The sequence below is a fragment of the Panthera pardus genome, unplaced genomic scaffold (genome assembly GCF_024362965.1).
Source record: "Panthera pardus isolate Hobbes unplaced genomic scaffold, ASM2436296v1 HiC_scaffold_6, whole genome shotgun sequence".
NCBI lineage: Eukaryota > Metazoa > Chordata > Mammalia > Carnivora > Felidae > Panthera > Panthera pardus.
Genome location: NW_026526991.1, coordinates 93,710,745 through 93,724,038, shown reverse-complemented (window position 1 = coordinate 93,724,038; position 13,294 = coordinate 93,710,745). Strand labels below are relative to the sequence as shown.

Here is a 13,294-nt window from a genome sequence, read left to right as displayed (position 1 = left end):
CAGGATAAATGCTATAAGAACATATCAAAGCACAGCATCAAGCAATGCAACAGAGCTTGGACTGCTGGGAAATAGCAGCAGTACACAAAACAGCCCTGGCTGCAACTGTAAGGAATGTGAAAAGCCTTCAGGTGAACAGCTAAACAACAATAGGCTACAACTACTCACCCAGGTACAGATTTCACATGTGCATAGCTCATTCTACATTAGCCTGTTCAGCCACACCTCTACACAGCAATTGTGGCTTGGACCCCCAGCCCTCTCTTAAAAAACAGAAGTCATCAGAATAATTCTAGATATTCCCTATCAACCCCTTGTATAATTTTATGTGGTTTTCCCCCCCAAAAGTTGTATACATCAACTCTAATGTCATTTGAAAGTGCCACACTGTAGGTAATAGATTAATAGGAGGACTTCTGGCAGCCACAAATATCTCATTCGTAACCACTGGCCCAGAAGCAAAAAAGATCTTTGCCTTGCAAGAAAACCAGCTATAATAAAACCTATGAACTTTATCTACAGAAGAAGCAGAGCCGACCATGGGCCCTTACACTTGCAATTCTGTAAAAGCTACAGACCTTATAAACTACTTGTCTACTTTCTCTGGAAAACCGTTAGGTTTTCTTAAATGATCAGGGACCTACAGGTTGCACTGGAAAGAGCAAAATGGTATGCTCAAGAAGCAATTACAAGCATTGGGAAAAATACAGTCAAATTCCTAACTGTAGTCACACATCAACCAGTGGCCATTTTATATGACAGCAATAGCCCTGTAAGTTTCACTTCCTAAATAACCCATGAGGGCATCAATAACACACAATATTAAAAAATGTTGAGCTTCATGTGATGACACTGACTTATCAAGAAAATGCTATATTAAGTTGCTTTCTCTGATTAAGAAGATGCAGGGGCGCCTGGGTGACTCAGTCAGTTGGGTGTCCGACTCCGGCTCAGGTCATGATCTCGCGGTTTGTGAGTTTGAGCCCTGCGTTGGGCTCTGTGCTGACAGCTCAAAGCCTGGAGCCTGCTTTGGATTCTGTGTCTCCCTCTCTCTCTGCCCCTCCCCTGTTCACACTCTGTCTCTTAATAATAAGTAAACGTTAAAAAAAAATTAGAAAAAAAAAGAAGATGCAAAAATATAGTATATTTAAGAAGACTTTCACAAAAATTATTGACACAGTGAACATTTTAATGTTTAAATATATCTGGAAAATATACACATGCAAAATATTTTATTGCACAATGGCTCTATATCACCACTATTCTGTAGAGATATAAATGTGAGCCACAAATGGAAGCCACATATGTAATTTTAAGTTTTCTAGCAGACACCTTTTAAAAGTTTTTAAAAGAGTAAAATTAATTCCAATAATAAATGTAACTTAGCCCAATATGGTCAAAATATTATCATTTTAATATGTAACCAACATAAATGAAATGTTTGCAGATTTTATTTGTACTAATTCTATGAAATCTGTTATGTGTTTACACTATGGCATATCTCAGTTCATACTAGCCACATTTTAATTGCTTAGTAAACACATTTGGCTGATGACTACCATATTGGATAGCACAGATGTCAATAAATGAAGCTTTACTGAAGAACTGAAATTAAGGCAAATGTAACCTTGTTATTCCAATGCAATATTCAGAAATACTAGAAGAAATGCAGATATCAAATCACATGTATTTCCCGAGTTTCCCCAAAAGCTCTATAAACAAGGATGAGAGAATTTATCACAAGTGTCTGATAACCATAACCAAAGCAAAAAAAGATTAATACTAATTCCTTGTAAGGGGAGGGGCAGAGTTATAGACTCTTAGAAGTTAGAATGAGGAAGAAACTTTCTCTGTAAAACTTTCTTGAGCACTCAGAAATTAACTATAGCCTTATGGTAAGCATAGCATAATATAGAGTTGTTGAATCACTATGTTGTACACCCAAAACTAATGTAACATTGTGTATCAACTGTATTCAATTAAAAAAATGAAATAAAATAATTTTTAAAAATAAAATGAAGTGTAGCTTTTGATGCCATAGTCCTTTTCTCATTTGCAGAGGAGGAGAATTGTAAGCACTTAAAACCATTTATATAGTCATTTCTGAGATTAATAAGAGAAGTCCAATTTTCAAAGCTGTATCTCTAAAATAGCTAAATTTTCAAAGATTAAATTTCAATCTATGTCTAAATCGCAGTAAAAAACAATCTACTAAATAAATCTAATAAAAGATATTTGAAAGTAGAGCATGTTTTGCACCAGATGTGTATTGATTTAGAATCATTTGACTGTACAAGTTTAAAATTTTGTGAAAACTTGATATTAATATTTAATAATTACATTCTAATTTGGGACTATTAAAACAACATGCAGATTTCTTTGTGTTTAATCGCACTCTTTCTAAGATAAAAAGAAATGAAAAAATCTTATTAATGCAGCATTAAAATTAAACTTATTTTATGCACAAAAGACAAGAAATGTTAACAACATGTTTCTGAGAAAGTATGCTTTCTCACTCACCTAATTCAGGTCTTGCATCATTCTATTTCTTTCCTACAGATCCTGGTCTCACCAAGGACTGTGCCCTATGGAATCCTCTGCTCAACTTCCTGTTGTATCTCCTCTTTCTCATTGGATGCAAGCAAGGACAAAACTTAGCAGAGGCTTAGACAAAGAGGAACTATAAAGCGTAGGCCAGGACCGACTGGTAAGAAGGGAAATTCTTAAACGTTAGGTCCTGAGAAGCAGGTGAAGGTTGGATCTGTGATCTTACCCCATGCGGTGGTAATTAAGAGCCATTAGAAGCTGGAGAAGTTTGGGGAGGCAGATTCTGGAGGCACAGTAGTATGGAGAAGGAACGTCTCTGAGTAAACTGAGGACTCAACGGAGGAATGATTGCAAGAATGAAGCCTTCAAGGTTATCACAGGGTTTTATTTACCATGAACTTAATTCATCTAAGTACCTTCGTTTTTCATGAATTACGGATATTATTTATTTTTATGATAATAATTGTAATATTTTCTAGCAAGGCTAAATGATCCTAGATCGTTTCATCTTCCTCTGTGACTCTTGTAGTCTAATACTTGATTTCTCTTATCTGAACTTTCTTGAGGCTTTCTTTCTTTTCTAAGTTGTTGAGGCTTTTAGTACAAATCGCAATGTCTACTAGAGTCTAGCTACAGCTGAGTGCATTACCAGAAAAACCCAATGGCCCCAACATTAACTTGCTCTTATAAAACATCTTTGTGTTACAGGTTGATTTTTAAAATGAAACTACCTGCTATTTTTTATCTGTTTTGGGCCCTCCCTAACCCCCCATTCTCTCTAAGCTTTGGAGGACCCTTTTGTGACCACTAGTATGACTCCACTCTACAGTAACCATATAGATTAATGCTATTATCCTATTAGTTAATAGGGGGTAAAAAACAAACTGCCTGAGGACAGAAACATGTGGTGATCTTAGGCCTTCATTCTGATGTCTGGCTTCAGGATCTACTCCTCCCCCACAAAGCAGTGCAGACAATTTCCAGGGTGCCAGGCCACCAGGACAAGAATTTGTGGAGTCCAGAACTCATCATTATTTTCCACCTTTCACTTGAGCAGTAAAGTTCTGGCCACCCTTCCTTTTGTAGCTATTGCTGGGTAGACAGGTACTTCAAAGTAAATGGAAGTTTGGATGTAAAAGCTAGTGACTCACACTAACTAAAACGCACATGAGACAAAAGTAAACATCAAGTGCTGGTGTGTTGATTTACAGTGAGTAAGACAACATGACACGCACAATACGTATCGTGTTGGCCTGATCAAAACATTTTTTTTTTCTAGTGGCCCAGCCACACAGAAATCAAAAGGTGGTTCTGTGAGCATGGACTCAAAACAACAGGAAGTAGATAAATCAAATCTTTAGTGCATCTTTTCCGAAAATGTGTTATGTGCTGTGAGACATTTTAATAGATCTTTCCACAACAAAAGGTTCAGTAATCAAGTGATGTTGAGAAACGCTAGATTAAACCAAGGAAAACAGCTTTCATAACTATTTTCCCTTGGTCTGCAAATGTGAATTCTGAATCTGCAAGGGTTCCTATGGCACCCTTTTTCTAGAATAAATTAGGCTCTCCTCTTAATAGAATAATTATCAATATTTCATGAAACAATATTATCCTATAGATACAGTTTAGGATTCACTGACCAAATTCCTTAGCCTGACATAAACCTTACCACAGGGATGGACCTGCCAATGGGCCTAGCATACTTGAAATACAAAAACTAAAGCCCTGCACCATTCTCCCTTCAGGGACATTCTTATCATAGAACTGAAACAACCCAAGTCCAGTATCCGAGTCATTCTTTTTCCTTTTGTTTGTTTAGTTAGGGCTGCCAATATGTAGCTAAGTTATTTTCCTATTTCTTTAATTTGATTTCATTCTGCATTTAATTCTCACATTAAAGAGGTTACAGTGAAGGCTTTGCTTGCCTACACGTCACCCCACCTTTTTCAGGTGATTTTCCATACCTTGACTGTAAGTTATGTATTGACTTTAAATGTCACTCTAAATGACTCTATTTTCTTTATTTTCAAGCTTTAGTGTCCAGCTACACTAAATACTTATTAAAAATATGTAACCAGAAAATGATATAACTCGTAGACAGAATAATGCCCCCACCCAAAAGTTTACATTCTAATCTCGAGAACCTGCTAACATATTACCTCATATGATGAAAGGGCCCTTGCAAATGCGACTAAGTTAAGGATCCTGAGATGAAGAGATTATTCTGGAAAGATGAATGTAATCACCAAGGTCCTGACAGGTGAAAGAGGGAGGCAGGAGAGTCAGAATCAGAGTAGGAGATGTGACAATGGAAGCATAGGTCTTAGTGACGCAATTGCCAGCCAGAAGGAGGCCATGAGCCAAGGAATTCTCCCCTAGCACCTCTAGAAGGAATGAAGCCCTGCTGACACCTTGATTTTAGACCCATGAGACCCATTTCAGACTTCAGACCTTCAAGACTATAAAGATAATAAATTTGTGTTGCTCTAAGCCACTAACTCTGTGGTCATTTGTTAAAACAGTAATAGGAAAGGAATCCAATAACCAAAATTTTGGAGACATCAATCCCCTGTCTACTTGGTCTTTTGACACCCATTTCCAACATACAACTCTCTGGGTTCAAACTTGAGTAATACTCTGAGCCACGATATCTGTCTGTCCTTTAAAATCTATTTGGGGATTCATGTGAATCTCACTTTACAATGCTATGTAGGACAACTTACATCTAAGAATCTCAAGTTTCAATAAGCATTAAATAGTTAAAGGTTTCAAAAAGATTAATTTAGTTAGAGAGCAAAAAGATGAAAGCTATTAACTGGAGATGACAACTACCAGAGAAATGTGTTTTTAGGGCCCCTAAAGTAGAATGAAATCAGGAGAACTGACCCATGCTAAGTAAACTCACAAGAGACTTGACATAAACTGTATTAATCAGAGTTCGCCAGAGAAACAGAACCAAGAGGATGTGTACATAAATAGAGAGAGATTTACTTTAAAGGATTGGCTTTTGGGGCACCTGCATGGTTCAGTCAGTTAAGTGTCTGACTCTTGCTAGGCTCAGGTCATGATCTCACAGTTTGTGAGTTCAAGCCCCATGTTGGACTCTGTGCTCATGGCACAGAGCCTGCTTGGAATTCTGTGTCTCCTTCTCTCTTGCCCCTCCCCTCCATTCTCACACACTCTCTCTCTCCGTCTCTGTCAAAAATAAACTCTCTCTCCATCTCTCTCAAAAATAAATAAATACACTTTATTTTTATTTTTAAAAAAGGAATTGGCTTATGTGATTATAAAGGCAATCTGTGGAGTGGGTTGTCAGTCTGGAGACCCAGGGAAGAACCAATGTTGCAGTTCAAGTCCAAAGGCTGTGCGCTTGTAAAACTTGCTTGAGGAAAGGTCAGTCTTTTGTTCTAGTCAGGACTTCATCTGATTAGATGAGGTCTACCCACATTATAAGGGCAATACGTTTCACTCAAAGTCCACCACTTTAAATTTAAACCTCATCCAAAACACCTTTGCAGAAACATACAGAACAATGTTTGGCCAAATATCTGGGGACCAAAGCCCAGTCAAGTTGACGCATAAAATTAACCATCACATAAACCAAAGGCCAATTCATTAATTTAAATTTAGGACATTTCTTTCCAGAATTTAAAATATGTATGTTCTTGCCAGGAAACCTTACTATTAGAACATCTAGTAGATGAAATTAATAAACCGTAAGCTGCTTGATGAATGTGAATCAGAACACAGGCAGTAGGACAGTTGTGTGGAATAATTCACTGTACTGATCAGACTCTACTAGGTGCCTGACAGTTTCACTATCCTTCAAAAAAGCCTCTGAGGTCCTGCCTTTTGAAATTGTCCCTATCAATAGATTTCTAGTCTTTGTTCCACTTGAGCCTACAAAGATGAGCCATCATCTAGAAGTCTAGGAGGTGGCCCTGTATTAGATGGCAACTAAGAGCATTTTTCTTTCAGATTTTGAACATAAAACATGGGAGAGAGAGAAAGTAAGGAAAAGTTTTAGGACATGAGAAACAATGTTTTACTAAAAGCAGTGATTTAGAAGAAAAATTGGAGATTTTGTTAGTTTGCAAGTATGTAATAAGTACAGGTGGAAAAAGAAACAAAGTTGGTAATACCAAATCATTGCACCTGGAAAACTCGTTGAGTGAGAGGCCTCCAGCCAGTGAGAGTTATTTTGGAGTCCCGAGCATAAACCACCTACCAGTTCTCTCACTATCTTACAATAAATCCCACTGGTTGAGGTAAACTGTGACTGTCTCCTCTCTACTTGTAGTCAAAAAGTCAAACACATTACCTAGGCTCTAAGGAAAGCCAGACAGACCTTTACTACCCAACCAGAGAGTCCACCTCTCCCAATGACTAAAGTTTTTCTATGCCCTGGAAGCAATGTCTAGATTCTAGATTTCTTTAGACAGTGTCAGAGACCTAAAATACCTCTGTAGGTTTTTGTCCCCCTCCCAACATCATATTATTATAACATGCAAAATATATATACCCAAACAGGATGGCTGACAATTAGTCAGTTTACTGCTCTGACCTTGTTTTTATTGTAGAATATGATTCAGTTGTTCATCTGATTCCTGGAATGATCTAGGCTGCACTTTTAAAACTGTGGTACCACCAAGACTGAATCAGGAAGAAATCAAAAAATCTAAATAAACCAATTATTAGTAAGGAGACTGAATCAGTAATAATAATAATAAAATCTCCCAACAAATAATGGCCCAAGACCAGATGACTTCACTGGTAAATTTTACCAAATATTTAAAAAATAATTAACACTAATCCTTCACAACCTCTTCCAAAAAATTGAACAGAAGAAAACACTCCCAAATTTATTTTATGAAGCCAGTATTATCCTGATACCAAAACCAGAAAAGAATGCTACTAGAAAAGAAACCTACAGGCAAATACCCTTAATGAATATAGATGAAAAATTCTCAATAAGCTACTAGAAAACTGGGGCACCTGGATGGCTCAATGAGTTGAGTGTTTGACTCTTGATTTTGGCTTGGGTCATGATCCCAGAGTCATGGGATCAAGCCCACATTGGGCTTTGCACTGAGCATGGAGCCTGCTTAAGAGTCTCTCTCAGGGCACCTGGGTGGTTCAATCCATTAAGCATCCAACTCTTGGTTTCAGCTCAGGTCATGATCTCACTGTTCCTGGGATGGAGCCCTGCAATCGGTCTCTCAGCTGAACAGCATGGGGCTTGCTTGGGATTCTCTCGCTCCCTCTCCCTCTCTTTCTGACCCTCCCCTGCTCACGAGTATGTTCTCTCTCTCTCAAAATAAATAAATAAACATTAAAAAAGATTCTTTCTCTCCCTCTGACCCCCTACCCTGCTTTTGTTCTCTCTTTCTCTCTCAAATTAAAAAAAAAAAAATACTACGGTTGGGATGAGCACTGGGTGTTGTACAATAAATTTCATATTATAAATAAATAAATAAATAAATAAATAAATAAATAAATAAATAAAAATAAAGACAAAAAAATACTAGAATAATGAATTTGGCAGCAAATTAAAAGGATCATTCATCATGATCGAGTGGGATTTATCCCTGAAATGCAAGATGGTTCAACATACACAAATCAATCAATGTGATACATCACATTAATAGAATGAAAAAAGAACCATATGATCATCTCCATAGATGCAGAAAAAGCATCTGAAAAAAAATTCAACATCCATTCATGATAAAAAACTCTTAGCATATCAGGTATCAGAGGAATATATCTCAGCACAATAAAGGTCATATATGAGAAGCCCACAGCTAACATTATACTCAGTGATGAAAGATCGAAAGCTTTTCCTCTAAGATCAGGAACAAGACAATGGTGCCCACTCTCACCACTCTTATCCAACATAGTACTAGCAGTCCTGGCTAGAGCAATTGGGCAAGAAAAATAAATAAAAGGTTTCAGAAATTGAAAAGGAAGAAGTAAAATTGTCTCTATTTGCATATGACATGATTTTATATATAGAAAACCTAAAGACTCAACCAAAAAAAAGAAAAAACCTGTTAGATCTAATCAGTGAATGTGTAAAGTTGTAAAACACATTAACATACAAAAATCAGTAATACTCCTATACATTAACAACAAATCTTCTGAAAAAGAAGTTCAAACATCTATTTCATTCACAATAGCATCAAAAAAATGAAATACTTAGGAATAAATTTACCTAAAAAGGTGAAAGATTTCTACTCTGAAAATGGCAAAATGTTGTTAAAAAAATCAAAGACATAATAACATGGAAAGATATCCTGTATTCATGGACTGGAAGAACAAATATTGTTAAAATGTTATCAATACCAAGAGCCATTTATAGATTTAAATGAAATCTCTATCAAGATTCCAATGGCATTTTTTACAAAAACAAAACCTTCTAAAATCTACGTAGAGCCACCAAAGATCCTAAATATCCAAAGAAATTCTGAAAAAGAACAGAGCAGGAGGCATCACATTTCCTGATTTCAAGCTCTACTAGACACCTGTAGTCATCAAAACAGTACAGTACTGGCAAATAAAAGCAGACAAATAGGCCAATGGAACAGAATCAAGAACTCAGATATAAACCCAAACATATACAGTCAACTAATATTTGACAAGACAGCCAGGAATACTTGATGAAGAAAAGACAGTCTTTTCAACAAGTAGTGCTGGGATGTTTGGGTATTCACGTATAAAAGAATGCAACAGGATCTACATCTTATACAACTCACAAAAATTAACTCAAAATGCATTAAAGACAAATGTAAGACCTGAAACCATAAAACTCCTAGAAGAAAACATAGGAACAAAAAGCTCTTTGACATGGGCCTTGGTAATGATTTTTTGGATATGACACCTAAAGCACAAGCCACAAAAGAAAAGAAAAAAAAAAAAAAAAAAACAATGGCACTGCACCAAACTAAAAAGTTTCTGCACAGGAAAAGAAACCATCAACAAAGTAAAAAGACAACCTACAGAATGGGGAAAAAAAATTGCAAATCCTGTATCTGATAAGGGGTTAATATCCAAAATACATAAGGAACTCATTGAACTCAAGAGCAAAAAAAGCAACCCAATTAAAAAATGGGCAAAGGACTTCGATAGACATTTCTCCAAAGAAGACATACAAAAAGGCCACGGTACATGAAAAGATGCTCAACATCACTTGTCATCAGGGAGATGCAAATAAAAACCACTGACTTACCACCTCACACCTGTTAGGACGGCCACCTTCAAAAAGATAACAGATAGCAAATGCTGGCATGGATGTGAAGAGAAAGAAACCCTTGTGCACTGTTGGTGAGAATGGAAGTTGATACAGGCACTATGGAAATAGCAGGGAGGAGCCTCAAAAAATTAAAACTAGACACAGCAATCCCACTTCTGGGAATATATGCAAAGGAAATGAAAGCACTAACTTGAAAAGCTACCTGAATCTACTATATTCACAATAGCATTATTTACAATAGCCAGGACATGGAACCAATCTGAGTGTTCACTGATGGATAAATGAATAAAGAATATACAATGGAATATTATTCAGCCATAAAGGGACCAAAAAAAACCAAAAAACAAAAACAAGAAAATCCTACCATTTGTGACAACATAGATGGACCTTGAGGGCATTATACTAAGTGAAATAAGTCAGACAGAGAAAGACAAATACTGCATAATCTCACTTATATGTGGAATTAAAAAAAAAAGAAAGAAAGAAAGAAAGAAAGAAAGAAAGAAAGGAAAATATAGAAATATTGGTCAGACTTGTGGTTACCAGAGGCAGGGGATGGATGCGGAATTGGAGGAAGGTGGTCAAAACGTACAAATGTCCAGTTATAAAATAAAGAAAATACTGGAAATGTTATTACAGCATGATGACTGTAGTTAACACTGCTGCATGGTATATAGAAAAGTTGTTAAAAGAGTAAATCCTAAGAGTTCTCATCACAAGAATTTTTTTCCTGTTTTTTTTTTCTTTTTCGTTTAGCCGAACCATATTCTGGTAATCATTTCCCAATATATGCTTATCAAACATCATGCTATATGCCTTAAAGTTACACAGTATTATACCTTATAATATATATATTATATAATTATATAATTATAATATATAATTATATAATATAATATATATTATATATAATATATATTATTATATATATTATATATATTATATATTATATATTATATATATAATATATAATAATTATATATATAAATATAAATATATATTTATAAATATATAAATATATAATTATATATATATAAATAATATATATTATATATAATAATATATATAATAATAATATATAATATAATAATAATAATATATAATATATTATAATATAATATAATAGTTAATTCTCAATAAAACTGGAAAAAAGCTTGTGGTACCATTTCATCTTGCTGAAACCTTATTGTAGTTATCTTGTTCTTTTTTTTTTTTTTTTTTTTTTTTAAAAAGACACATTTATTCAGCGTCATGATCAGACTATTACATTTAGCAATCAACAGCATGGGTGCAAAAAAAAAAATCTACATTAAAACCCTTTGTTGGAATGCTTTACACTTTCCACAGAACAGAAACTAAAATAACCTGTTATACAATTAGTCACAAATACAGTCCTCGAGTTTTTTGCCCATACACATGAGTATTGTCTAAAACATGTCTTCTTTGTAGCAGCTAGGCCCTGCCACCACTGTGCTTGGCTGAGTTCACAAATCTGTTGTAACCTGTAGCTTCCCTGTCACTTCTCTGGCTCTCCTCTCCTGCTAAGCTTTGTTTCCTGGCAGTAATTAAAACCTTCTGCCACTGCCATAGCTACTGCTGCTGCTGGAACCGCCATAGCCACCTTGGTTTCGTGGTTTGGCAAAGTATTGGCCTCCACCACCATAGGGGCCAGAGCTTCTGCCTCCAAAATTTCCTCCTTTCATGGGTCCAAAATTTGAAGATTGATTGTTGTAATTGCCAAAATCATTATAGCTTCCACCACCTCCAAAGTTGCTTCCATCGTTACCAAATCCGTTATAGCCATCCCCACTGCCACCATATCCACCACCACCTCGACTGCCGCCAAAGCCACCTCGCCCACTGAAGTTTCCTCCACAGCCAAAGTTGTCATTCCCACCAAAACCACCTCCACGACCACCACCGAAGTTCCCAGAACCACTTCGACCTCTTTGGCTGGAAGAAGCACTAGCCATCTCTTGCTTAGATAAAGCTTTCCTTACTTCACAGTTGTGGCCGTTCACAGTATGGTATTTTTGAATGACAATCTTGTCTACAGAGTCATGGTCGTCAAAGGTCACAAAAGCAAAGCCTCTCTTTTTGCCACTGCCTCGGTCAGTCATGATTTCAATCACTTCAATTTTCCCATACTGTTCAAAATAATCTCTTAGATGATGTTCTTCAGTGTCTTCTTTAATGCCACCGACAAAAATCTTTTTCACAGTTAAGTGGGCACCAGGTCTTTGAGAATCTTCTCTCGAGACAGCCCTCTTTGGTTCCACAACTCTTCCATCCACCTTGTGTGGCCTTGCATTCATGGCTGCATCCACCTCTTCCACAGTGGCATAGGTGACAAACCCAAAGCCTCTGGAGCGCTTGGTGTTTGGATCTCTCATTACCACACAGTCCATAAGCGTTCCCCATTGCTCAAAATGGCTCCTCAGACTCTCATCGGTTGTTTCAAAGCTCAAACCTCCAATGAAAAGCTTCCGCAGCTGTTCAGGCTCTTTGGGAGACTCTGACTTAGACATGACGGCGGTGGGAGGGGAGACTTTCACGATGCTTACTCGGCGGCGTCCACGGGCAGAAAGCAGTTATCTTGTTCTTTATACGACAGTGTTACCCCACTGGTATTGCCCTCTAGGCACCAATTTCTGGATTCTTCCTCAAGGTTTATAAATTTTAAAAATGACTGATCTCGTTCACTATGTTGGATTTTTTTTTTTTTAGCTTTCCTGTCACAAGTTAACCTTATTTTCTAGTTCCCACATGACACACCCTCATTTTCCCTTTTTGTACTGACAACAGCAGCATGCTTATTCAAATCTATCAATGAAAAATTAAGAGCTTTCAGATTAATTACAGCATAAACGTTAGGCAGGGACAGAATTATAATGTAAAAATCCAGGCTTATGCAATCAATTTTAGCATATTCACATCCAAGAGAGGAGCAAGGAATCCAAAAGGTGCCGTCAGGGAATTCTCTGACCTTCTTGAAAGTTCCTCACTTTGCAGATAGGCGAGCAACAACGGAATCCAGCAGACAAGATGAGGCCCAGATTGGTGGTCTCTGAGTCGAAGCAATCTGGCAGCTGCTTCGGACTCAGGCCAACAAGCCCTTAGGACCATGTGTCAAGTCAGAGAGGGAGGATTTCGCAGATGCTGTGGGCTCGGGCAGTGAAGAGGGCTCCTGCCTGAGAAGAGAATGAGAGCAAAGTGGCAGAAGAAGACAATAGGGCAGCTCTGTCAAAAAACGACAGGCCCTCCAGTCCCCACACAGCGTCCCTTGGTCCCCCCTCCTGCCTGAGGGCTGGCTCCATAGGATGTAGGGGACTCTGAAGTTCTAGCGTGTTTGTAAGTAGAAAGAAAGTGTTGGTTGGTCTACAGATGAATCCAGTTCCTGGATGATGCCTGGGCAGAGAGTTCAGCTTGCCCCACTTTCTTGTCACAGGAAGCAAGCTGCCACAAAAATCCTTTAGAACAGTGATTCTTTTTCTA

The 13,294-nt window shown here is 37.1% G+C and overlaps 1 protein-coding gene across 1 annotated transcript; it reads right to left on the bottom strand.

Annotated features, from left to right (window-relative positions):
- Positions 1-11,048: 11,048 nt before the first annotated feature.
- Positions 11,049-12,390, bottom strand: LOC109268639 (heterogeneous nuclear ribonucleoprotein A1-like). Its single transcript, XM_019452040.2, has one exon. The coding sequence runs from the start codon at positions 12,325-12,327 to the stop codon at positions 11,365-11,367; it is 963 nt and encodes a 320-aa protein (XP_019307585.2). The 5' UTR covers positions 12,328-12,390; the 3' UTR covers positions 11,049-11,364.
- Between the last annotated feature and the right edge of the window lie 904 nt (positions 12,391-13,294).

What these genes read in the sequence shown, in the direction of transcription:
- LOC109268639 (XM_019452040.2), bottom strand. Translation starts at nt 12,327, where the DNA reads ATGTCTAAGTCAGAGTCTCCCAAAGAGCCTGAACAGCTGCGGAAGCTT.